A 27566-nucleotide genomic window follows, 5' to 3' on the forward strand; every position below is an offset into this window, starting at 1 on the left:
CCTTAAATAATTTTCTATCTTTATGGATTGTCGTTCACATATCTGGCCACTAGATGACCTGCTTTCACACTTTATGGTAAAACGTCTTGCAAAACGAAACGTAGAACCGTTCAACCCTGAGGAAATATTAAATTAACCGAGACTTGTCATAGCACGAGCACATCATTGCTCTTTTGTTGATTTGGATTGTTTCCATTGTCCTCATTTGTAAGTCGCTTTAGATAAAAGCGTCTGTTAAATGACTACCTGTAAGTTAAGTGTCAATTTATTTTAATTATGAAAGTTGATGAGCGTGGTCTGTTTACTTTATTAATTATCCGTTTTTAAATGTTTATTTCTAAATATATTCTAAATACATAAAAAAAATACAAAACATATGGTGTTTGAGTATTAAAGTCTTAAGAACAGCGGTTTGTGAGGATTAATTGTGAAATACCTCGTCACTGCTAGAACATTCCAGCACGTTCCAGTCCGAGCAAACAGCAGCCAGTTCATCCGTTTAACTGTCTGTAGTGTTTCAATAACCAAAGAATTCAGATTAGAAGATAGTCAGAGCTATAAACTATAAAAGTATAAACGCTCGCAGAAAACAAATCGCTTTTGTTTAAAGAGGTAACCATAGCAACAGGCCACTTGACCCCTTTCCGCTGGCGACGGACGACACGCAGATAACGTTATCCTTTATTTATATATACATATATATATATATATATATATATATATATATATATATATATATATATATATATATATATATATATCGCAAGAATATTTTTAATTACATTTCAACAACATATCGCAAGTAAGTTAGTTATATCATAATAAGCTTGTTTAAAAATAAATTCCCCTACTATGTTCAAATGCCCTGAATAATTCGCACATTCAGACAGTTTCCTTATTAATGAAACCGAGAGTGGAGACTTAATTTGCACGGTCATGGAAATGCAAATCAGAGCTGGACATAATTATCAGCGTTTTACACATAATTTGTTTGCAAATATGTTGAGAAACAGTTAAGGGTCACACTACAGTGTCGCTGCATCAAACCGCTGCCTGTCGCTTAGACACGCCCACTCGCCGTCGAGAGCGACGCCGATTGGTTGCTATACATACCAGCGGGCCTTGCTATTTCAGGATTGGCGGATCCGTGTTTGGCCATTACGTTATGCTTTCTTCTACACATACACAAGGATGATAGAAAAGAGAAGACGTAATGGAGTGTTCCCGAGCGTCCTTGCGATGAAAACCACTTTAGTATTCGACAGTATTCGAGGAAGGGAGCTGCAATGAAGGTATGTAAAAATAACTAGATGTCAGATTTGTTATTGATGTAGGCGAGATTTACCATCTGCGTGGAAACACCAAAATAATTTCCGGAGGCTGTTTGACGTTTAATGTGTCAACAGCCAGACTTCTTAAGAGTTGCATCAGTTGAGATGCATCAAATGAAGTCTGCAATGAGCAATGAATGCGTCCTTCCGTCTTTTGCATGCTCTTGCATTAAGAGTGTTTGCTTGGGTGACAGCTTCATTTATGATCGTTAAGCAGGAGATTTGCTACTATCGGCATCAGGACTAAGGTTATATCAGGACAGGTGCAGCACGATTTGAACCGAGTGCACAAGCAAGCAGTGCTCATCATAACCCAGTTTATCGCAGCACTTCTCTAATGAGATTGGAGGATGGATGAGCAGCTCAGACAGTCATGAGGGACAGAAGTGATTTCCCCTACTAAAACGTCACATTTAAATTATAGTGATTATGACGTCAGAATAGCGATACAAGTACTGCGATTGTGATAACAGCCAGGCGAATATCAGTGGACCACCGATTTATACCGCGAGGAGGGAGAAAAGTGTTTCCCCTGCTGAACTGTCGCGATTTAATTACGTGCTTAATGATTGTGACGTCAGAATCGTGATGAAATGATTGTGGTTCTGATGTAACGTAATGACTGTGCATGCAGGTGAAAGCACGCAGTCACGAGCGACAGAAGTGTTTTCCCTTCTGAGTGATTATGACGTCAGATTGATGATACAAATGGACCAGTAATTCAGATATGTAGATTTTTATTTTCAGTGCATGGTGATTATGACATCAGAACCTCATGTTGATTATGATTCTGAATGTGATGATTTCTAAACTCGTGTATGAGAGGCAGACATGTGTAGCCCCCCAGAAGGGCTATGGCAATGCTAACTACACCACCCCTTGGACCAAACCCGTAATGGCAAGGGGATTCGGTTACAAAAAGAGCACACGCACAGGCTTTGTTTAGCAAAGTAGAAAAGTACAATCTTTATTTTTTTTCTTGAATTAAAATTCAGTCGCTTTTGGTTATCAGTAAATAAAAAATAAAAAAAATATACATAATTTGACAAAGGGATAAGTCATAGGAGGGCGGGCCCCGGGTTACAAGCTGGACCAAGCCTAGGTTTCAATACCACAAGTGAACTAAAGCACACCACTCTTATGGTAGAACCAACACTACAAACTCAGCCTACATAACCACAGCAATCATGCCACTTGATACACACATCACAGCACTACACTGCACACATCAGTTCGAAATGGGTGAAACACTAAGGAAACCAGACTAGAACCTAATAAGCCTGTCTATCCTATGGGCCCAATCCACCCCAAGACTATGAATAGGGAGGGGGAAGGAACAAAACAACAGAAAAAAAAAGGGAACCCGCTAGCCGGTGGTCACAATCAGTTCACGAACATCAATCTTTTACAATCCACCGGGTAGCGGGAGAAAAAAAAATAAATAAAAAAAATAAATAAAGAGTCGGAAACGTGCCTAACAAAAAAAAAAACACAGCACCTGTACATTCATACACATTTACACACATTCGAGAGAACAGCAGCCGACAATCGGATTGTGGCAGCCCCTTAAAATACAAACAAAGAAAACTCAGTTAAGAGCTCCATGCCCCCCTAAAATTCATAATAAGTCAGTCTATTACATATAGCTATAAAACACACGCACCCACACCGATAACATTACTGAGAGATAAAGTCCTCTACCCTTACCCCTTTCAGCAAAGATCATAAAACACTGCATTACACATTTAACCAAATACATAATCATAACCATCACATACCTGCCTACAATCTAGCGATTGGGTGAACAGACCGTGTTCCGGTACGTCACAATCTCCCCAAGGTCACGGAGCACTCCTCTGCGCTCGTCAGTCTAGGCATTCCAAACATGTTGTTTCGAAAGAGTGCACCCACACAAACAATAGCGCCGTTGGCAAGCACTCTACAACCCCTTAACCCATCAAAACAATAAGATCTCGCTCAGTGCACTGAACCCAAATAATAATTAGTCATACAACACATATTGTTTGGACATACCTTGCGCTACAAACAGCACCCCAAAGCACTGCTGCACTCTGACACGTTAGCAGCTAACTACAATGTATCGCTCCCGGCATGAGGACCCCAGGTGCCTATAAACCTGCCTGTTCCCAATTTCTGACCACTCCCACCCACATTAGGTACCATAGCAACCCGAGAGGGAGTGAAAGTGATCGAAAGCAGTGAAAGAGGGAAAAGAGAGAGGGCAACATAGAATGCCTCGAATTCACAGGCTACAATCCACCCCCTCCAAATGAATCGGCGACCCGACGATGATACCTCATGTCCGGGAGGCTTCACCCTCTATTCCTGATGAATCATAATTTATGCCTCTAGTCGACCGGGGTAGATGGTAAGGATTGGAATGCTGTCCTGCTGTAGACCTTGCTGAACGGCGCATGGCCACAGTATTGTCCTCAGGCACCTCAGCTGTATCTTCACCGTCCATTTCCCCCACCGCTAAGGTGTCGGTTAAAGCAGGTACAGCTTGGGGCTCTGGTTCAGCACCATACCATATGATCACGTCTTGGGCATCACCATCGTCCCCAGCCGGAGGGTCTTTGGGGGTCTCTTCTCCCCGAGCTGGACCAGGACACCCACCTGGCCCCAACCTCAAACCCGCAGGAACGATACGCATCTCAGAACGATGCACTTGTCGAACAGATCCACCTGCATCTGCAGAGATCACCGTATATACCGCCCCTGCCCCAGAAGGGCAGCGTACCACTCGGTAGACCGCAGAGTTCCAGTAATCCTGAATTTTATTCCTCCCACATGGGTGATTCCGCAGATAGATCAAATCCCCTTCTTGGAACCCGGCATCGTTCACCTGCTCATTATGGCTCTGATTACGCCTGAGGGCCAGTTCTTCTGATCTCTGTCTGATGTGTTCATGAGTCATCCTGACGCTTTGTTGGTGCTTTTCAACCCATTCTTCTAAGCTGTTGATGCCTGGGTCAGCCTCCCTAGTACCAAGCAAAAAATCAACTGGCAGTCTTGGATGATGGCCAAACATCAGATAATATGGGGTATGCCCTGTGGTCTGGTGGGGGGTAACATTATAAGCAAAGGTGAGCTGAGACAGATGATGTGGCCAACGACGCTTCTCTGTCTCGGGTAGGGTACGCAGCAAGTCGTGGAGTGTGCGGTTAAACCGCTCACACTGGGCATTCCCTTGAGGGTGGTATGGAGTGGTACGGCTCTTTTGTATCCCGTACATCTGACACAGTTGCTGGATCAGAAGGCTCTCAAAGTTTCGTCCCCGATCGGAATGTATACGAGCTGGGGGACCAAACCTATGGAACCATTCTTGCACCAAGGCCCTGGCCACAGTGTGTGCTTTTTGGTCCTTCGTAGGAACAGCCTGCGAGTACTTCGTGAAAATATCGGTAAGGACCAGGACATTCTCTCGTCCATCACTGGCCGGCTCTAGCAGAGTAAAGTCTAGAGCTAATATTTCGTTTGGTCGAGTAGCCTGCATGGTGCTCCAATATGTACGAACCTTGGGCTGGACAGCCTTCCCTACAACACATCGTTGGCACTGCTGGCACCACTGTTCAGCATCTTTAGTCATACTAGGCCAAAAACATCGGCTCCGAAGTAGCTGGAGTGTCCTTTCCGTGCCTTGGTGCCCTTGCTCGTCATGGACACTCCGTAGGACTTCTGTTTGCAGGCACTGGGGCAGCAATAATTGGAGAGTCTCTGGCCCTCCCCCTGTTGCATAAATCAGGCGATAAAGAACACCTCCTTCGTCGACTAGGCGATCCCAGTGTCGGAGCAGGGCTCGGCTGGATTTGGGTAACGCTTCACGCTCTCTTACACCTGGCCGTTGCCCTTGTTGATAGTACTTCTTCAAGGGTCCAATGACTGGGTCAGCTTCCTGAAGCAAGCTGAGATCCTGAGGTGAACGCCCCGGTAAGGCCACCACTTCCCCGCATTGGCCCTCTATAGCCGGCGTTGGACCAGGTCTGGTCAATGCACCCCATGCAGGGACCTCTGTCCCGAAGGTGAAGCGTTCTAGATACTGACGAGAAAGCGCATCCGCATTCTGGTTGCTCTTGCCTGGCCGATATCTAAGGGTAAAGTTGAATGATGCCAGCTGGGAAGCCCACCGCTGCTCGGTCGCGCCCAGCTTTGCTGTAAGCAGATGGCTCAAGGGGTTATTGTCGGTAAATATTGAAAAATGGTTCCCCAGCAAATATTCACGGAACTTCTCTGTTACTGCCCACTTGACCGCAAGTAGTTCTAGCTTCATGGAGCTATAATTCTCCATATTTCTTTCAGCAGGTCTGAGTCCCCGACTGGCAAATGCGACTGGACGTACCTTCCCTTCATGTTCTTGGGAGAGGACCGCACCAAGGCCTCCGTAACTGGCATCTACTTCCAAGATGAATGGCTTCTTAAAGTCAGCATATGCCAGCACTGGAGCCGAGGTAAGTCGCTCTTTCAGAGACAGGAACGCTCGCTCACATCCTTCGTCCCAAGCCGATTCCAGGGGAACGGGGAGGGTCTTTCCCTTTCTTCGAGGTCCGCTGAGTCTACCCACCAACTGATGGAGTGGGGCGGCCAACTTTGAAAACCCCTCCACGAAGCGCCGATAATAACTTGCGAACCCAAGAAAGGATCGCAATTCGGCCAGATGTCCAGGGCGTCTCCACTCCTTAACCACCTCTATCTTGGCAGGATCCGTGGAAACTCCCTCAGCAGAGACCACATGACCCAAGTAACTAACCTGATGCTGGAAGAAATGGCATTTTGACAGTTTCACTTTTAGTGCCTGTTTTTGCAAACGGGAAAATACCTCTCTCAGCCTTTCCAGATGCTGCTGAACAGTAGCGGAAAAGACGATCACATCGTCCAGGTACAGTAAAACAGACTGGTATCTGCAATCGCCAAACATACGCTCCATCAAACGCTGGAACGTTCCAGGGGCATTACACAGTCCAAAAGCCATTCTGTTGAACTCAAACAGGCCAAAAGGTGTACAGAAGGCAGTCTTTGATTTATCCTGCTCCACCATTGGAACCTGATTATATCCACTTGCGAGGTCTAATGTGGAAAACCATCTTGCTCCTGAAAGTGCATCCAACGATTCCTCTATACGGGGAAGGGGATATGCGTCACGGCGGGTTTTTGCATTTAACTGCCTGTAATCTACACAAAGGCGCAAACTCCCATCCTTCTTGGTCACCAGGACTATCGGAGAAGAATATGGACTGCTACTTTCCCTAATGACTTTACTATCCAGGAGCTGTTGGATGTGTGCTTTTACCATTTCATACTGGGAGGGTGGAATTCTACGGTATGGCTGCCGAACAGGAACATTATCCAACAGGGGAATCTCATGGCTGATTAAAGACGTACATCCTAGGTCTCCCTCCCCTTGGGAAAATATGTTACTATACTCGACAAGGAGGGCCCTTGCCTCAGCCGCTTGTTGCTGGGTCAACCCAGGAAAATCTGGCACCGTAAACTCAGGGAGACTGCAACGCTCAACCACCTCCTGAGTGGAGACATAAGCTTGACACTGTTCCCAAGAAGGGTCAACTGATATAGAGGCAGCTGTTCCTGTCACAGCCGCCGCCACAACTTGTACAGTGCCAATAGGGTGGCGTGGGGGCAACCATACCTTTGTGTTACCAACATTCACTACAGGTGCATATACCAAACCCTTTCTCGCCGGCACCAGGGTGGGGGACACCAGTAGGCCTTCAGGCAATTGCTCCTCATCAAAGCCCAAGGGCTCCAGCAAAAACGCTACGGACTCAAGCTGGGGGCATGTAACCGGGACCATGGTTAGGGCTCCCGCCTCAAGACAGACAGCCCCTTTCCCATGGACTTTCACTTTAAACGGCTTCGTTGCATTTACAATGGCCTGGATCTGTTCACAATGTCTCAGGGCACGTCGGGCTGCTGGCGCCGCCGATTTCACAGGAGGGTAGTGGAAGAGCTGAGAGCCATGTTGTTCAAAGAGAACCTGATAACATTCCCCGATCACATTCATCCCCAGTATCCCGGGTGTAATAAGCTTGCGGTCTTTAAGAGGGCCCTTCTCTGGGTCTTTAACAATTAAAATTCCCCTCCTCGGAATGCATTGCCCCAATACCCCCACATCCAACTCTAGGTAACCAACATAGGGGATATCTAACCCATTAGCGGCCTTAAGCCCAAGCCATCTACAATCTTTCTTTTGTAGGTGATGGAAATGCTCTTGGAAAAAACTCTCAGTGATGGTGGTCACCATTGACCCAGTGTCAATTAAACAGGGAACTTCTACTTCTCCCATAGAAACAGACAATACAGGACAATTTTTGACTAACTTATCATATATTTGAGAATGCAATGAGCCATACACATCCCTTCCCAGCGTGTGGCTCTGCACACTGGGAATTGCTAGTTTCCCGACTGGCTAAGGAGATTTTCGGGGCCTGGTGCTAGAGTAGGGGGGATGTCAGGGGGCAGACGTAAAGCTGACCCACTATTCTTGGTGGAAGTAGCTGCCTGACAGTAGCGGGCTATATGGCCTGGTTGGTTGCACCGTAGACAAATGGGCTGACCATCAGGGGCACGTTTGTATCGCCCATCCCGGGGTGGTGGAGGAGCCTGTGATCTACTACTAAGGTGTCCTACCTGCCTTACGAGCATATCCAACTGAGCTTGTTGCTTAAGGACTAAGTCTTTTAGTTCAGCGAATTCTAAGGACTGGGGAGCTGTAACACATTGCGACACAACCTGAGCTTCACTGCTTACACCTGGAGCACGGCAACTACGATCTCGATTGGACTGACCCTCCTGCACCCACCTTATAGCTTCTTTCCGTACGGCTAGAAGAGTCAACCCACTATCTGCTCGTACCAATCTCTTGAGTTCTCTACGTAACATAGGATCAGAGACATTTTCACAGAACTGGTCTCGCAGAACGACATCAGGGTTTCTGATGGCACCTTCATTTGACTGTTTTACTTTATCCAACATTTCCATTAAAGCATGAGAGAACTCAAACAAACTTTCATTATCCTTTTGCTTTCTATTAAAGAAACGCTGTTGCCAGTAAACATATGATTTAGCACACCCATACACTTCTCTTAAAACATCAATTATTAACTCAGGGTTTTCACGTGTGGCTGTAGGACGGTACTTAACCTCATTTCGGGCTTCGCCCTCTAAGTGATCAAACAAAAACAATGCCTTGTCAAAATTAGACATATGCGTCGCCCGAATACAACTTTTAGCTTCCTCAATCCATTCTTCAACAGACAAAGACCCTGCCATTGCAGAGCCAGAAAACTTCGGGCACCGCCGCTCTCGAGGTATAAAGAGCGCTTGCTCCCGTCGAACAGGCTGGGTACCAGTAGCACTGCTACTAGCATTGCCCACGGTCCCGCCCCCCGAAAGTCTCTCATTTTCAGCCTGGAGCTGCACCAAACGTTGTCGTAGCTGCTGTAGCTCCCCTGCGGACTCCTCTCCTTCACTCATATTGCTGCCAGCTGCTGTTCTCTGTAAACACTTACGTACACACACACACACACACACACACACACAGGTGCTGCTCAAATAAACTAACCTAGCGACACAAATGCTACCCTGCCGACTACGCCAAAATGTAGCCCCCCAGAAGGGCTATGGCAATGCTAACTACACCACCCCTTGGACCAAACCCGTAATGGCAAGGGGATTCGGTTACAAAAAGAGCACACGCACAGGCTTTGTTTAGCAAAGTAGAAAAGTACAATCTTTATTTTTTTTCTTGAATTAAAATTCAGTCGCTTTTGGTTATCAGTAAATAAAAAATAAAAAAAATATACATAATTTGACAAAGGGATAAGTCATAGGAGGGCGGGCCCCGGGTTACAAGCTGGACCAAGCCTAGGTTTCAATACCACAAGTGAACTAAAGCACACCACTCTTATGGTAGAACCAACACTACAAACTCAGCCTACATAACCACAGCAATCATGCCACTTGATACACACATCACAGCACTACACTGCACACATCAGTTCGAAATGGGTGAAACACTAAGGAAACCAGACTAGAACCTAATAAGCCTGTCTATCCTATGGGCCCAATCCACCCCAAGACTATGAATAGGGAGGGGGAAGGAACAAAACAACAGAAAAAAAAAGGGAACCCGCTAGCCGGTGGTCACAATCAGTTCACGAACATCAATCTTTTACAATCCACCGGGTAGCGGGAGAAAAAAAAATAAATAAAAAAAATAAATAAAGAGTCGGAAACGTGCCTAACAAAAAAAAAAACACAGCACCTGTACATTCATACACATTTACACACATTCGAGAGAACAGCAGCCGACAATCGGATTGTGGCAGCCCCTTAAAATACAAACAAAGAAAACTCAGTTAAGAGCTCCATGCCCCCCTAAAATTCATAATAAGTCAGTCTATTACATATAGCTATAAAACACACGCACCCACACCGATAACATTACTGAGAGATAAAGTCCTCTACCCTTACCCCTTTCAGCAAAGATCATAAAACACTGCATTACACATTTAACCAAATACATAATCATAACCATCACATACCTGCCTACAATCTAGCGATTGGGTGAACAGACCGTGTTCCGGTACGTCACAATCTCCCCAAGGTCACGGAGCACTCCTCTGCGCTCGTCAGTCTAGGCATTCCAAACATGTTGTTTCGAAAGAGTGCACCCACACAAACAATAGCGCCGTTGGCAAGCACTCTACAACCCCTTAACCCATCAAAACAATAAGATCTCGCTCAGTGCACTGAACCCAAATAATAATTAGTCATACAACACATATTGTTTGGACATACCTTGCGCTACAAACAGCACCCCAAAGCACTGCTGCACTCTGACACGTTAGCAGCTAACTACAATGTATCGCTCCCGGCATGAGGACCCCAGGTGCCTATAAACCTGCCTGTTCCCAATTTCTGACCACTCCCACCCACATTAGGTACCATAGCAACCCGAGAGGGAGTGAAAGTGATCGAAAGCAGTGAAAGAGGGAAAAGAGAGAGGGCAACATAGAATGCCTCGAATTCACAGGCTACAATCGGTTTCCCCAACTAAAATGTCACAATTCAATTATAACACAGTGATTATGACGTCACAGTGGATTGTGATTGTTGTGATAAGAGTCAGGATATTATCAATGGACTGGGGAAGTTATGAAAATTAATGTGATTGTGATGATGGCCAGGCTCAGTAATGCAGTTAACAGTCATAAAAGAATAAAAGTGGTTTAACTAATAAGATAGTGGTTATGACATCTGAACAGTGATGATTATGTTTATTTTGTTTGTGATAATTGGCAGAGCTGTTATAATTAGACCCATAGTTCAAGCAGTCATAGGCTATGGAATGGTGATTATAACATTACAATAGTAATGCGATTCTGTTTGTTATATCTGGCGGAGCTGTTATAATTGGACCAGCAGCCCAGATATTAAAAGCTAAAATGTCTCATTTTAATTATTGATGAAAATTGATGTTGATGTATTGATGGAAAGACTGTGATGAATGGCTTGACTGATGTGATTGAACACTAAAACATCACAATTGAACAAATGCATAGTGGTTATGATTTCATCAGTGGGAAAGTGAAAATTACTATATTGACTGAGTTGAATCCAGACAGAGGTGAATCTTCTCATTAAACATCAAAACTGAACCATTACATAGTGATTATGATGTCAGAATGGTGGAGAGGAACAAAGATTCAAAAAAATGTTGTGCATGCTCGAGATTGTTGTGATTGATCAAGCTGTTATGTGCTGTTATGAAAAGTTGCTCGGTTACAGCAAAGCTCTAAAACGTCAGTTGAGTTACGATGTGATGAATAGGGGTTTATAATTAGAGAAAGTTTGTTTGAATGAGATGACAGCAGTCATGGTGGTATTTAAAATGTTTTTTAGTTAATTGTGGGAATTTGCTGCTATAATGTGATTTACTTGCAGGCGAGATATGGTCGGATTGCGATTGCGATGAGATTTTTGTCAGCAGTGATCTTAAGTTTAGCACATAATGACTAAATTCTTTCAAATGCACTCTCGTTTCCATTAAATTATGAAGCAGTTTCTTTTTAGCGTTGACCTCACTCCTTCAGGGAGCAGCCTTGAAGGAAAGCGTGAGAGGGTATAATTAGAGGGTTAATCACGTGTCAGATAATTCAGGTTTATGAATAATTCCTCTCATTCATAAGAGCTCCACTGTCTGGCTTTGTTTCTCCCTGTGGTTAATGTAATGACACAGTGTTATAAAGCACAGATTCTCCCCAGGAAGCAAAAGGATGAACTATCTTCTGAAAGAAAGCTTTTTTTTTTTAGGATAACCACTCTTCTGTAACATTACTTCTGCTTAATCTGAGCAGAAAAGCTTTTCGAATCAGACAGAAGACGGAAACATCTGGGTTTTTATATGTGAATTATTCAGTTATCTAAATTTGGAATTGTTTCTGGAGGTATTTTAGAACTGATATTGCGCGATATTACTCACAGCAGGCAATAAAATAAGGTCCACACTATAGCTGAAGTCAATATTTAAATATCTGGCCAAGGAGTTGAACACAAGTCTGGAAAAGTTTCAGATGGAGATAATCTGCTTTCATCTGTTCAATATTAAAAAGCAATGGAAATGGGATGGCATATCTCCACAAGATGATCATTATTAGAAATGCCAATCATTCTGTAATAAAGCGAGCCCAAAAAAAGAAAACATCTACTGATGATTATGAAGATTATTATTTTTTTTTTTTACATTTAATAAAAAAGAAAGATTTGTCTTGCTGTCTTTGTCTGAATGTCACAGCTGTCTTATTAGATCCCAGCGAGGTTCTTACACTTCTTTAAAAGTATAGTTCATCAAAAAATGAACATTTGGTCATTATTACCTTACACTCGTGAGTCGTGCTCATGTCTAACGAAATGGAAATGTGAGTTTTTGTAGAATCTTCACATAGCTGTTTTCCAAGTACGGACAGTTTATAGTAAATATGCTCTGTTACACGATCATAACGAAACTATACTATAGTACATAATATATTATTATACTATATTTAGTGCAATATGGATCCATTTTATGTTTTTTTTTTTTTTTTTTTTTAGTTTTTTGTGGCTTGATATCCATTTTTGGATGAACTGTTCGCAGCTAACATACAAAATTCTAAACGGATGTTCTTCCACAAAAACATTATTTATATATCATTTATGGAATGTACTTCTTCAATATTTTAGTTGGACATTAATCTAACGTTACTACTTCCTAATTGTTTCAGATTGTTCAGAGAACATTCGTAACATTAATGTTAATATAAAAGTAACAAAAGAAACCATACTTTTTGCGAAATGATAAAACTAAACATTCCCTTAATGGTTTCTCTTCACATAACCAACCAAAAAATTTTTACATTAAAAAAAACCATTCCGAAATAACATTTTCATAACGTAATAGAAACGCTAGGAAGATGTTTTTAGAACATTTCTTTTAGCTTCAAAAAAACATTTCTAAAACCAACATGTTCAAAGCTGCTCAGTCCCATATCTGCTGGCGTAATTAGTTATGCACTCTCATGTGAATGCTCATTAGACAGAAGTCATTAGATGTCATGTTTTCTGTCAGTGGGAAGGGTTTCTACGCTCAGAGCCTGTCACTGCAGGTGAGAGGAGAGACGGAGAACTGACTTTTCTATTGTTCCGTTGTGCATCAGAAGTGCTGATTCATTGTTTTAAGAAGCATCACGCTCAAGTGGAACGGACCTTGTCGAGTTGTCTTATTCCCAGCGCTTAATGCAGTTATACGTTTCTGCATGTATTGTACTGTGAGCGCAGAGACATTAGTCTGAATTCAGTTCTCTGGAGTCAGGTGTGCTCATCAATTTAAAATAAGCATTAACCGTAAGATTCACTTTCAGTTGAGCCCCCGACCGTGCAGCAAATCATGACTCAGGGGAACTGTAACGCTCTGTTTTTCTTGAAGGACACAGAGTTCTCCTAGCGCTCTTGGTCTGGTCATCAGGAATCAGACCTTTAAGAGCAGGAGACTGTCAACCTGTCAGAAACTACCAGCACTGGGGCTGCTGGGTCAGATGTGCAGTTATATAAACACACACCAGAACGTGAATCTGATCTGTTCGGTGCACATAACTTAATAAATTATCAGTTGCATATTCTCGTAAATAAACCTGCTTTCCTCTGATGCATGATGTTAAATCTTTTAAACGCAATTTCACTTCTTTTGACCTACCCATAAATCTTCTTTTATATTATATCAAGTAAAAACAATTTTTTTTATGATTTTAGTTTTAGTTATCTATATTAACCCTGGTAACAAATGCATAATTACAGCAAAAATGCTAAGGAGACAGATGCTGGGTGTAGAGGATGAGCTGCGGTGGTTTTGTGATGGACGTGGCCACCGCGCTGAGCTCACGGGGCTCTAATTGAAGTGACAGAGGGAAGCTGTGGCACCGGCTCTCTGCCAGACCGAAGCACGAGCAGCGACTTCATGCCCTGACCTTATGTTACGCAACACGGAGATCACGCTAACTGCCATACTGCTCAAATACTGAGCGCACTGCCAGAGGGACTCCAATCAAAGCCAGCCGGCGCTTCACAAATAGCCAGCATTATTTAGAATCTGATATGAAACGGGAAATATTTCAGCATGAAGGGATGTGGTTGCTGAAGTGGCTTAGTTGGACAGGGATTATAAAGACTCACTGGCTGGACATATTATATAGCAAATATATTTGTTTCTTATTAATATTATAATGATTGCTACTTTAGCATTTTGGCATTTTCTCATGTTTTTTTTTTTATTTTTATGTTAGTATACTACTTCTCAAAAGTATTGTTCACTACTGCTTTGTTAATTGAAGAATACTAAGTTGACCAAAATCTAGTTAAGACATTTATAATGTTACAAAGGATTTATATATTTTAAGTAAATGCTGTTCTATTCATCAAAGAATCCTGAAAAAAAGAAAGATCAGAATTTTCACAAAAGTATCAAAACAGCAAAACAGTACATTCTAACATTCTTACATTGATAATAATGATTTCTGAAGGATCGTGTGACACTGAATGCTGTAGCTAATGGCTGCTGAAAATCGGAGAGCTATCTGGCCCTCCATAGACAGCAATGCAACTGAAATGTTCCCCAACCCAGAAACGTAGTAAATACATCAGTAAAACAGTAAATGTGACATCAGTGGCTAAACTTCAGTTTTGCGATGCTACAAGAATACTTTTTTTTGGACAAAGTAAACGAAAATAACAATTTATTCAACCATTCCACCATTTTGGAGAGCACCCAAGAACGTATTGCACGTAATCTGCATTATTTACGTTCGTGGGGTAAGTGCGCGCATGAACGTAATCTGCATAATAAGCGTTGTTTACGCTTAGGCAAAAGCATGAGTATGCATTGTAATACTCTCTAAAATGGTGAAAACAATTATAAGTAAATTATGTAATTTTAGTTTTCTTTGCGCAAAAAAAGTATTCTCGTAGCATCACAAAACTGAAGTTGACCGATGTATTTACTACGTTTCTGGACCTGGAAACATTTAAGTTGCGTTGCTGTCTATGGAGGGCCAGATAGCTCTCCGATTTCATAAAACATATCTCAATTTGTGTTCCGAAGATGAGCAAAAGTCTTCCGGACTTGGAACGACATGATTGTGAGTAATTAATGAGATAATTTTCATTTTGGGGTGAACTAACCCTTTAACTTGGTATATTTCCAAATGAATCAAACTCGAATCTGAAATTTATCTCAGTACCCAGCCCTATATCTGAACATATCTTCAACATGTCTTTCTTCTCCAGGCGGGGGCCTCCTCCATGTGGGCATCATGTTGCGGGCTGCTGAACGAGGTGATGGGCACAGGGGCGGTCCGCACCCAGCAGCCGGGTTTTGGAGCCGGAGCCGGGCCGTTCCGCTTCGCACCCAGTGCTGGTTACTCCACCTACCCGCCCAGCAGCACCACCTCAGGAAGCGCAGGCCTGGCGTGCAAAGCTTGCGGACTGGCCTTCTCTGTGTTCAGACGAAAGGTAGGACATCGGAGGTTTATGAAGTATGCTTTTAGGATTTGTCATTTTTGTGATAGTGAAAGTAGAGTGATCTGACTCACTGAAAAGAATCACACCAGTCAAATTTATGCTTGATTTGATATGTGCCGCAGTTAGTGATGTCAACACAATGGAAAGTTATAGAATTATGGAATAGATACAGATTATATTTTTTCTCAGAATAGTATTTTCACTGGAGCATTTTAATATTTCTATTTTTGTTGTGTTAAAGTCATATCATATATGATACACACACACTTCTATTCAAAATTGTCAATTTTCAGTATGATTTCCTTTGATAATAAAAATAATAATAAATGTTTTTTGAGTAGCAAATCAGCACATTTGATTTCTGAAGAATCGTGTTAAACTGGACTAATGGCTGCTGAAATTTGCAAATGTATTAAAAATCTAACAATTATTTTGAATAGAAATATTATTAAATATTATATAAGTTATATTCGATTTTTAGTATATTTTGATATTGCTCCTCACTAGAGGTGGAGGAAACACTCATCTGCCTCCTTAGTCTGGCATTTCGTATTTCCTGGCAAAGGACAGGAGTGATGAGAGACGCTCGGATGCATCTGCAGATGCTCGCACCAGCACACATATGCAGAGATGTGAGTGCAAGGCTTTGATTGAAAAGCTCATGCATCAGCATGGTGGCATTTGATAACCACCACCAGGCTTGCCAGCAGAGACTCCACAACTGCTTCTGAGAGTTCAAAAGTGTCTTAAAAATGAAGTTCATGCCGCAGTGATTTACAGATGGAAGTTCTGTCTGTGTCAATCAACACAACTAAAGCATGGCGTAATTAAATCAGTCTAATGCACACATATTAACTGGCTGTTTAGTGATTCATCTTCTTTCTCTTTATCTTTGCAGCACGTTTGCTCAGACTGCAAGAAGAGCTTCTGCTCGCTGTGTTCTGTGCTGCAGGAGAACCTGCGGCGCTGCTCCACCTGTCACCTGCTGTGGGGCACGGCCTTCCAGCGGCCCAGGTTAATGCGACTCCGCGTTAAAGACCTGCGGCAGTACCTCACGCTGCGAAACATCAACACGGACACCTGCAGGGAGAAAGAGGACCTGGTGGACCTGGTGCTCTGCCATCTGAGCGCCGAATTGGAGATGGGGGAGGATGAAGAGGAGGAGGAGGAAGAGGAGGCGGAAGCGGATACGGACAGTCTGCCCTCACTTCCGCGCTCCCTCTCCACGCCGCCCGCCTCCGCGGCACGATCCTCCTCCCAGCAGTCGGCGCTGTCTGTCGCCGTGTCTCAGGGAGAGGCTCTCAGTCGCAGCGATAGCTCAGGGACAACCAATCAGGTGAGGCGCTTACCGGAAGGCAATGTGTTCCAGTGCAGTTCGGTGTTCATTTTACTTATTTTATTTACAGTTACTTTTAAATTTAATAATTTAGCTGACACTTTTTATTCAAAGAGCTTTCAAAATAAAGAACATAAGTATAGAAAGAAATATTTTATTTAATTTTACATTTTTTATTTACATTAATTTTCATTTAGCACGTGACACACAGTAAAAATCAGCACATCAAAACAACATCACAAACAATTTGTCACTAGAGCCAAGAATATTTGCAGTATACAGTGCCTAGCATTTTGTTTTGTCTTTTGCTTTTTTTTTGTTTTGTTTTGTTTTGAATGTCACTTTTAAAATATTTAATGTAAGATCTAAAGAATTTCATGAAAGATTTATTTTTGTTTTACTCGCTTTTAACTTGATTCTTTTTAAGTAAAATGAAAATTGTCCTTATAATGGGTCCAGTATAATGGGAATTTTTTTTGTTTACTAAAAGATGTGTGATTCAGCATTTATAATCATTATTATTTATATTTCATATTAATTATTCAATTAATTTGTTATTCATTAAATGAAGTACTTAATGAGACAATTTTAATACAAGTTTTATAAATATATTTATTATTTACCATATTTATTTATTTTTACATTTAATTAGATAGGGTTTTTTTTTATATGTGACCCTGGACCATGAAACTAGTCATAAGGGTCCGTTTTTTAAATTGACTCATCTGAAAGCTGAATAAATACGCTTTCCATTGATGTGTGGTGATGGTTGTTAGGATATGATAATATTTAGCTGAGATACAACTATTTGAAAATCTTAGGGTGCAAAAAAAATGTAATATTGAGAAAATCACCTTTAAAGTTGTCCAAAATAAGTCCTTAGCATTGCATATAATTACTAATCAAAAATTAAGTTTTAAAATATTTACAATAGGAAATTTACAAAATATCTTCATGGAACATCTTTACATAAAAGAAAAATCAATAATTTTTACCCATACAATGCATTTTTGGCTATTGTTACAAATATACGCTTGCTACTTATGACTATATAATTTCTGTGCCAATAAACTGAATAATGTTTTAAAAACACAAATAACTGATGTAAAATGACATATTACACTTTAAAAAAAAAAGTATTTTAACATTGAAATTTTTTTTCTAATGTAATACTTTAACATTACTGTCAATTTTTGTTGCTTTGTGTTACAGAATTTAGCATGCTTACTTTTAGCATACACGTTGCATTTTTTGTGTTAAATGTGCTGAATAAAATCAAACCAACTAATTTAGGTCCTGTAAATATGGTTAAATATAATTTAGATCTGACATGCTGAGCAGGTTACATAATGTTGAAAAAGGTTGTCTGGTAATTCCTGTGCGACGTGATTTAAAACACTTACAGATTTAAAGTGCAAATGAGTTTAAGAGGCAAATCAGCCTGAAGTGTGTGATGGTCCAGTGTGACTTCAGAGCCTGAGTTGGCAGACTCACCCATTCATTATTAATACACAACCAGCCAGCGAAGCTGCACGCCGTCTGTGTGTGGCCCACGTGTGAGATCTCAGTCCATGTGCTGACTCTCCCCATAAAGACCCAGTCATTCTTCTGCCAGACAGCAGACAGGAAGAACGCACGGCCATTAGCTAATTGTCCTGAATGTGGCAAACAGATAGTGAGAGACCCAAAAAAGCATACAAAAGCCGGCTGCTCCAGGACACATGGTCCTTATGTGAGTGACACAGGAAAGGAATTATTGCAATCAGAGTGAATGAATGATTGACTCTGTAATGTGCTGTTATTTGATGTGCAGTTTGCAGAACCAAGGGAAGCTGATTGTGAGGATGTGATGGGAAGAGGGTTGATGAAACTGCACTGACACAGAGGTCACTCAAAGGAGATTTAAAGTGAATGTTACTTTTTCTTAAGTGGTCTCTTATGAATTTCATTAAATACTTATTTTTATTGCATGGTAAACACTTCCCTGATGTGGTAGAATGGATAATATTTGTATGATTTACTTTAAGTTGTGATTCAGAATTTAGAATAAAAAAGATTGTTTAAATTAAACGTATTATGTAATACATTTTTTTTTTATAATATATATTAATTTATTGCTAACAGTATTTTCAATATTTTGTAATGTATCTTATAAGTATTTTTGTCATGTATCTCAATTTATATATTAGATTAGATTAAAATGCTGTTCTTTATTATCCTGTAAAGGTATGATTTCCATAGAAATATTAAGCAGCACAACTGTGTTCAGCATTAATCATAATATGAAACATTTCTTGAGCAGTAAATCAGCATATACAGAATGATTTCTGAAGGATCATGTGATACTGAAGACTGGAGTTATGATGGAAATGTAGCTTTGCATCACAGAAATCTTTTTTATTTTGAAATATATTAAAATAACACACTGGGTATTTCTATTATAATGTTTTTTTTTTACATTATTACTGTTTAACTGTATTTGATTATATTTTAAATAATTATGTTTATTTTTATGAATTGACGTTTTGTTGTTTTTAAATTAATTAATTCTAAAAAATAAAGTGCATGTATCGTTTGATTCTTTCTCCCACTTTGCTTCCTGTCTTCTCTAATCTGTCCTATCAAAAATTGTGATAAAATAAATACAAACACTAAACAGAAAAGAAGATGGGATCTGAACTCACAGCACGGCTCAGTCTGAACTCACACTCTGATTTTAATCATGTCTAGTCTATGAAATAAGTTCTTGATTTCTGTGTTTTATCTTCAGGACCATGGAGATGCTACATCAGTTTCCCTCCTCAACCTGGAGCCTCATGAAGAAATCCTGGAGGTGAGACAAACCTGCAAAATCTGTGTTTGTGCCACCTACTGTGAAGACGATGGTTATTTTAAAGGGGTCAAATGACATTGCTAAAAAGAACATTATTTTGTGTATTTGGTGTAATGCAATGTGTGTATGCGGTTTAAGGTTCAAAAAACACATTTTCCTCTTTGCCCCACATTAATTTTTACAAAGCTCATCATTCTGAAAAAGCGAGGTGTGCTCTGATTGGCCAGCTATCCAGTGTGTTGTGATTGGCCGAATACTTCAAGCATGTATTGGAAACATTACGCCCCTTACCATACTGTGATGCTGTCTCCCGGCGCAACCAAACAAAAACAGTAAAACCCATTATAAATGAGGAATTAGTCGCATCCAGTGGGGACATAATTACTGAACATGGAGGCGGCGGCAATAGCCAGAATCAAAGTTACGACCTTCTTTCTTTACGTGAACATTTGCGCAGTGTTATGCAAATCATCCCACACAGTGACGTTAAATGTAGAGACGTGTTTAAACGAGGCGTTTTAGGGGGGCGTGGACGAGTCTTCATTTTTATAAAGAATATCTCTTTGGGTTTGAGACTTTAGACTTTATCTATTCACCAACAGCTTGTAACACTCCAAAGAGAAAGGAAAACTTGAAATCGCATCATATGTCCCCTTTAAAACCACTCGATTCTCGCTAAGCACCCATTAACGTTAATAATTCAGTGCCATCCAATAACTCTGCTTAGTGTTTGGCAAATACTTCAGAAGAACATCTACAGAGTTCAGAATGAGCAGTCTGGTGGAATATCAACGTGGACTGCAGTATAACTTGCTTAATGTCTGTCCCCGAGCAGGCCAGCCCTGCGACGCAGAGGCGAGCACGCGCCTCCCTCTCGGATCTGTCCCGCGAGGATGACATCGAGAGCCTGACAGTGCGGCAGCTCAAGGAGATTCTCGCCCGCAACTTCGTCAACTATTCAGGCTGCTGTGAGAAATGGGAGCTGGTGGAGCGCGTCCATCGTCTCTACAGAGAGAACGAACTCAACAGAAGATCGAGTAAGAGCCGACGTCACACATAAAGTCAAGAGCTCTTCCCAAAGCAGTCCACTTGTTATCTAATTGTTTCTAAAACATCTACATATACAGTATTGTTCAAAATAATAGCAGTACAATGTGACTAACCAGAATAATCAAGGTTTTTCGTATATTTTTTTATTGCTACGTGGCAAACAAGTTACCAGTAGGTTCAGTAGATTCTCAGAAAACAAATGAGACCCAGCATTCATGATATGCACGCTCTTAAGGCTGTGCAATTGGGCAATTAGTTGAATTAGTTGAAAGGGATGTGTTCAAAAAAATAGCAGTGTGGCATTCAATCACTGAGGTCATCAATTTTGTGAAGAAACAGGTGTGAATCAGGTGGCCCCTATTTAAGGATGAAGCCAACACTTGTTGAACATGCATTTGAAAGCTGAGGAAAATGGGTCGTTCAAGACATTGTTCAGAAGAACAGCGTACTTTGATTAAAAAGTTGATTAGAGAGGGGAAAACCTATAAAGAGGTGCAAAAAATGATAGGCTGTTCAGCTAAAATGATCTCCAATGCCTTAAAATGGAGAGCAAAACCAGAGAGACGTGGAAGAAAACGGAAGACAACCATCAAAATGGATAGAAGAATAACCAGAATGGCAAAGGCTCAGCCAATGATCACCTCCAGGATGATCAAAGACAGTCTGGAGTTACCTGTAAGTACTGTGACAGTTAGAAGACGTCTGTGTGAAGCTAATCTATTTTCAAGAATCCCCCGCAAAGTCCCTCTGTTAAAAAAAAGGCATGTGCAGAAGAGGTTACAATTTGCCAAAGAACACATCAACTGGCCTAAAGAGAAATGGAGGAACATTTTGTGGACTGATGAGAGTAAAATTGTTATTTTTGGGTCCAAGGGCCACAGACAGTTTGTGAGATGACCCCCAAACTCTGAATTCAAGCCACAGTACACAGTGAAGACAGTGAAGCATGGAGGTGCAAGCATCATGATATGGGCATGTTTCTCCTACTATGGTGTTGGGCCTATTTATCGCATACCAGGGATCATGGATCAGTTTGCATATGTTAAAATACTTGAAGAGGTCATGTTGCCCTATGCTGAAGAGGACATGCCCTTGAAATGGTTGTTTCAACAAGACAATGACCCAAAACACACTAGTAAACGGGCAAAGTCTTGGTTCCAAACCAACAAAATTAATGTTATGGAGTGGCCAGCCCAATCTCCAGACCTTAATCCAATTGAGAACTTGTGGGGTGATATCAAAAATGCTGTTTCTGAAGCAAAACCAAGAAATGTGAATGAATTGTGGAATGTTGTTAAAGAATCATGGAGTGGAATAACAGAGGTGCCACAAGTTGGTTGACTCCATGCCACACAGATGTCAAGCAGTTTTAAAAAACTGTGGTCATACAACTAAATATTATTTTAGTGATTCACAGGATTGCTAAATCCCAGAAAAAAAAAATGTTTGTACAAAATAGTTTTGAGTTTGTACAGTCAAAGGTAGACACTGCTATTTTTTTGAACACACCCCTTTCAACTAATTGCCCAATTGCACAGCCTTAAGAGCGTGCATATCATGAATGCTGGGTCTTGTTTGTTTTCTGACAATCTACTGAACCTACTGGTAACTTGTTTGCCACGTAGCAATAAAAAATATACTAAAAACCTTGATTATTCTGGTTAGTCACATTGTACTGCTATTATTTTGAACAATACTGTACATCATTCAAAAAAGGATTGTTTGGACACTCTTAAATATAAAGCTTCAAAACGGAGAACATTTTAATAATCCAAAGAAGCTTTTTCTATTATAAAGAACCTTTTGTGTGTTGGAAATGTTCCGTCAATTTTAAAGGTTCTGCATGGAACCTTTATTTTTTAGATGCAGGTGTAAGAACATAATTAAGTTCTTTTATTAATTCTTCTGCTAGTAGAGGCTCTTTATGTTAGATTAGTAGAATAGAGTTTTAAAGGTTCCTTGGATGCTTTATATGACCATTAGATCTTCTGCTGGCTATATGATTGGCCGAATAATGAGATGGAAACTCAGAGGTCCGCTTTTGTAGATGTTCAGGCTGAAAAGAGCACAGCTGACAACATCTTACAATAAGAGGGAATGATGAGGAGGAATGCAGCCAATCTTTTTGACAGACTGCATGTGAGAAATAACAACATGAAATTGAATCAGTCAAGGATCAGCCCAAAATCAGATGAGGCTAATGTGGTTTTCAAACAGGCTTCTGCTCTCCATAAAATTGATTATTCTCGTTTTCTTTTCCTTACAGTGGAAAATGTTAGCAACAGCCTAACTGCAGGTAAGCAAAACAATATTTTCATATATTGTACTTGAAAGTGTTATTTATATACTATAGTAGTATTTTATATATATATATATATATATATATATATATATATATATATATATATATATATATATATATATATATAGTATTATTTTTTATTATTTTATTAATTGTTATTAGTATTATTTTTGTTTGTTTTATGTGCTTTTGTCTTTTTTGATTTTAATACATTTTTAGAATGTATTTGTTTACCTTTAATTTTTATTTTATTTTTTCGTCATTTTAGTACTTTTCTAAAAATGTATTTGTCTTGGTTTCGGAGGCAGCGTTTCTAATTTTAGCACACTTTATTTTATTACTGAATCTTATTAAAGACGTAAAAAAATACATATTGTTATACTGATCATTTAAAAATAAATATTTGAATGCATTATGACCTCACTGCCGGGAGTAATTACTAACCTGGTGAAGCATGAATCATGTATAACATCTAAGTATGTTCTTCTTTCTGGGTAACAATTTGTGAAAAGATCAGTTTTTTTATATGCATGTGAACTTACATTAGCTGCCCAATGCTAATAATTTTAACTCTTTCACTGCTGTGTTTGTCAGTCAAAGTCATAGCTTACCCTCCTCCTATATGCAATGGAGGTATTGGAGGTAAGACTCAGCCTTTTTTAATGTGGCTCCAACATCATCATTACCATCATTAAATTACCATGAATGAAAAGTAACCCTTCCCAATGCATGCTGGGAGAGTTTGATATGTGGTTTCCACGTGCATGATCATGAATTATGCTGCTAATGTGATCTGTCTGTCTTTTTATAGCTTGTCACATTACTGTAATTGCACCTTGCCTTCATTAATTATATTAACACTGCTTGGAAAATGGCCCAAAACGATCCAAAGATTATAGCTGTCCAGTCTCAGACAATATATTAAGTGGCTTTCTGGAGAGCGACCAAGTTTATGATGCTTTAGGGATGTGCATAGTTTTTTTAAGGGCAATTAATAGAGATAATAAGACTGGCATCAGCAAATACTAGTTTAGCACGTACTGTATGTATATCATTCATTAAAAGGTTTGAACGCTGATATTGACTGGCTAAAAGGATGTCACATAAGAAAGTGTTCAGTAATACAGAAAATAATATTTACTATATTGTTAAAGCAAAATATCAGTTTTATAAGGACCTTTAATTTAAAATAATTGAATAAAATGTAAAATAAAATATTTTTATTAAGATCTAAATTATTGTCCTTTAACAAAAATTCACATTTCTGCTTGTAGATATTTAACGTGCATTTCATTTTATTTCTATTAGAACTGCTTTTGTTAAATTGAGGGACAAGTCAAGAATATTTTCTGACTTATTCGGTTTAATTGAAAATATTTTTGAATGGTTTTCTTTACTTAAAAAAAAAACATTTATTGTCTTCATTTTTTAAAGAAGAATAAATGTTCTTTACCAAAAAAATAAATCTGCTTTTAAATATTTAATACACACATCCCTGTTTATTTCCATTATAACTGCTTTTATTATGGGACGTAATCAAATCTGTGTATAATTTTAAAAAATGCCTTTGATAGAGTCTAAAGTTGTATAGAATTTTAATTTAAATAAAAATGTATTGCAAATGTGCGTTTCGTCCTGTAAGAGGGGCCAGGTGAAAAAAAACCCTCTCCAATATTTTGAATTTGGACTGCAATACCTAGTTTAACCACTAGTTGTCAATCCTGCATACAGCACCCTTTAAATTATGTGACAAGCCGAAACATTTACTTTCGAAATCAAAACAATTATGGAATTTTAAGTTGTATTGAACCTGGAACATTATTTTAAAGCATTTTAATTTAATAAATTAAATTACACATTTTACCGCTCAAAATTTATTGTGTTTTTCTTGTAAAATGGCATTGCGTATGCAGCTATGTACAACAGTCTTTCCCAAAGCGGAAAGAAAATCTTATTACACACAAGCAGAGCAGACACACAAGATCAATAGACTATTAAACAAGATCTCAAACCATCCATATATTGTCTTACAGATGGTGTGCAAGTAGCTCAGCTTGGCGGCGCTGATGAGAACCTATGCCGTATCTGCATGGATGCCGTGATAGACTGCGTTCTGCTGGAGTGCGGTCACATGGTCACTTGCACCAAGTGTGGCAAGAGGATGAGCGAGTGCCCCATCTGCAGGCAGTACGTGGTGCGGGCGGTGCACGTCTTCAAGTCTTAATGGGTGAGCTTCACCTCCACTGGAAAACCAACACACCAGATGCTTCCTGTTGGACCGAGCAGGCTGGGGCTGTGACTGGAACAATGAACTGCCCCCCCAGATTCAAAGTGGTGGAAACCTGTACTGCGCACACCTTCTTTACAGAGCATTTCCTGCTGCCCATTTTTATTTGGTCATTCGTTGACACGCTTGAAATCATTTCTGCGGTTACTAACCATGGGAAGATGGAAGATTTAGAGGAATAACGTATAAAAATATGAACGTTTAAGTGGTTTACAGTACATTCCTGTAAACTTTTTGGAAATGTCTTCTTGTATGTGCAATATTAGAAATCTTTACGTGTGCGTGTAGGGAAACCGATTGCCATTAAGATGCATGTTGTTGTAGCAGCAGTTAAGACCATTGGTGTGAAGGGGGAACGTACTGTAGGTGCCAAAGTAGAAATGTGCAGAACGGCTTCTGGATTATGTTTTGACGTGCTTTTATCATTAATAAGCATATTATTTTCATGTATTAAATCAGCTATTGCCATACCACAAATCAGCATCCATTACACCGGATCAAATGACCAGCTAGCAGAAGAGTTATTTATAGAAACTGTATCATATTTTTTCACAGAGTCACTGGAATCCAGCATCTGCCGCTATGTAGCTTATTACTGGAACCTCAATTACTTTTTTTTTTTAAATCAAATTTAGCAGTGTCTGTCAAGCGTCAGGTGTGTGGTTGGTTTGTCTCCATCGTGCTTCATATACAATTTACTTAAAGGTGTACGAAGTCATTTTTTTGATTGGGTGGCTACTAGGGCTGCACGATGTGTAGTTTAAGCATCGATATCGCGATGTACAAATCCATGATAGTCACATCGCAGGATGTGCGATGTAGGCTGTCGTAGTTGATCCGTTATTCATTAACTGTATGGGCCAAAGAGCACGCAAGAGAGAGAGAGAGAGAGAGAGAAAGAGAGAGAGACAGAGAGAGAGAGAGAGCGCGCACAGCCGGCAACACACTAGATGCGTTCAATCAATTGACACGATGGTGTCGGTTTAAATCATTTAAAATGAGAATGTAAGTGTGCTCACCCCATTTTTGTTTGTAAGAAAAAGATTTGATTTCATATCGCAATATATATAGCAGAAAAATAAAATATCGCAATGTAAATTTTTCCCAATATCGTGCAGCCCTAGTGGCTACCAAGGTAAAGGAATTTAGGCTGGTCCCGTGTTATCTCAACGGTTAGAAAGGCTAACTTTTTTGGAGTCTCACATGAGAGTACAATATTAAAAAAATTATCAGAGCACTATTTATTGGTTTAGAAGCTGGTGAAAAAAATAAAATAAATATAAAAAATCTCAGTGCACCTTTAAGCCTTGGTAGGTTTCATTTGCAAAATATTCGGTTTTTATAGTGGGTAAAAAAAGAGACCATTTTGAGTTTGATGTTCTTCATCTCCAGCAATACCATGAAAGATGTCTGTTTTTTTGGGTGAGTTGTGTCGTAACACATTTATATAGCATAAGAGATTTTCCACAAGTGGTGCTACATTAATTTACGTATCACAGTTCCCTATTGCTTTCATGATTTTACGTATGTTAAACCATTTCTTTCCGTTTTTTGTGCATATTTACATTTTCTAGATAACGATAAAGTAAAGAGGAAAGGAAATTGTTATTTGATTCCTCTAGATGCCCTTTGTTGCTGTGAATCCTGTAGTCAAATACAAGTTGTCTGTGGTATTGGCTAGACAAACAAATATAAAGAAACATTTAATCAATTAAATGATTTCATATACGTGAAAAAGTTGTACACAAAGTATATGGATATATTTTCCTCTGTTGTCCAGTTTTTCTTATGTTTCTTATAAATGTTTTGTCCCCTTCAGCATTCCAGTTTTTCCTTGAATGTAAACAACATTTATTTCATTGTTTATATTTTAAACCAGTCACAAATAATTCTATAGTAGAATTGATTACATTCTGGTGTCATATCCATGTATTTCTATATAATCAGACTGTTTTATAATTTGCTTCTAGGAACATCACACCCGTCTGCCCAACACTGACACTGTGCTTATGTGTATGTTTCTAATGCTGCTATCTCTAAAAGATGTCACTTGGTAGTAGGCAACTATAGCTAAGCAGACAAGATTACACTCTAAATGATTTAAATTGAGCGCTGGAAGACGTTTTGGGATCTGGTCTTTGTATTTTGGAATGTTGAACTTTTTATTTTGGTAATTCAAAGATGATTTATTAAATTTAATAAACTTGAACTAACAAAATAAAGAGTTTTCTGATTTCAGTGTTTATTTGTTCCTCTGATGCAAACGATGAAATGCTAATCGGCGCCCTCTAATGCCTGCTAAGTGCAACGCAGTCAAAGGAATATGTTACTCTCAGTCA

At 39.8% G+C, this 27566-nt stretch overlaps 1 protein-coding gene across 2 annotated transcripts; it reads left to right on the top strand.

The window, feature by feature from the left end:
- The first annotated feature begins 1126 nt into the window (after positions 1-1126).
- LOC127966794 (E3 ubiquitin-protein ligase RNF34) lies at positions 1127-27449 on the top strand. 2 transcript variants are annotated; one of them, XM_052568044.1, is made up of 8 exons: positions 1127-1292; positions 15186-15410; positions 16318-16755; positions 19526-19588; positions 20424-20625; positions 22905-22934; positions 23535-23582; positions 24974-27449. In XM_052568044.1, the coding sequence occupies exons 1-8, from the start codon at positions 1287-1289 to the stop codon at positions 25162-25164; spliced, it is 1203 nt and encodes a 400-aa protein (XP_052424004.1). In that variant the 5' UTR covers positions 1127-1286; the 3' UTR covers positions 25165-27449. The 2 variants fall into 2 exon arrangements, with proteins under 2 accessions (XP_052424004.1, XP_052424005.1); XM_052568045.1 differs by lacking the exon at positions 23535-23582.
- The last annotated feature ends 117 nt before the right edge of the window (positions 27450-27566 follow it).

This window comes from Carassius gibelio, chromosome B10 (assembly GCF_023724105.1).
Source record: "Carassius gibelio isolate Cgi1373 ecotype wild population from Czech Republic chromosome B10, carGib1.2-hapl.c, whole genome shotgun sequence".
NCBI classification, from domain to species: domain Eukaryota; kingdom Metazoa; phylum Chordata; class Actinopteri; order Cypriniformes; family Cyprinidae; genus Carassius; species Carassius gibelio.

Coding starts and splice junctions, on each gene's coding strand:
- LOC127966794 (XM_052568044.1), top strand. Junction 15,411..16,317: donor TCTCTGTGTTCAGACGAAAG/GTAGGACATCGG, acceptor TTATCTTTGCAG/CACGTTTGCTCAGACTGCAA. Junction 19,589..20,423: donor CTCATGAAGAAATCCTGGAG/GTGAGACAAACC, acceptor GTCCCCGAGCAG/GCCAGCCCTGCGACGCAGAG.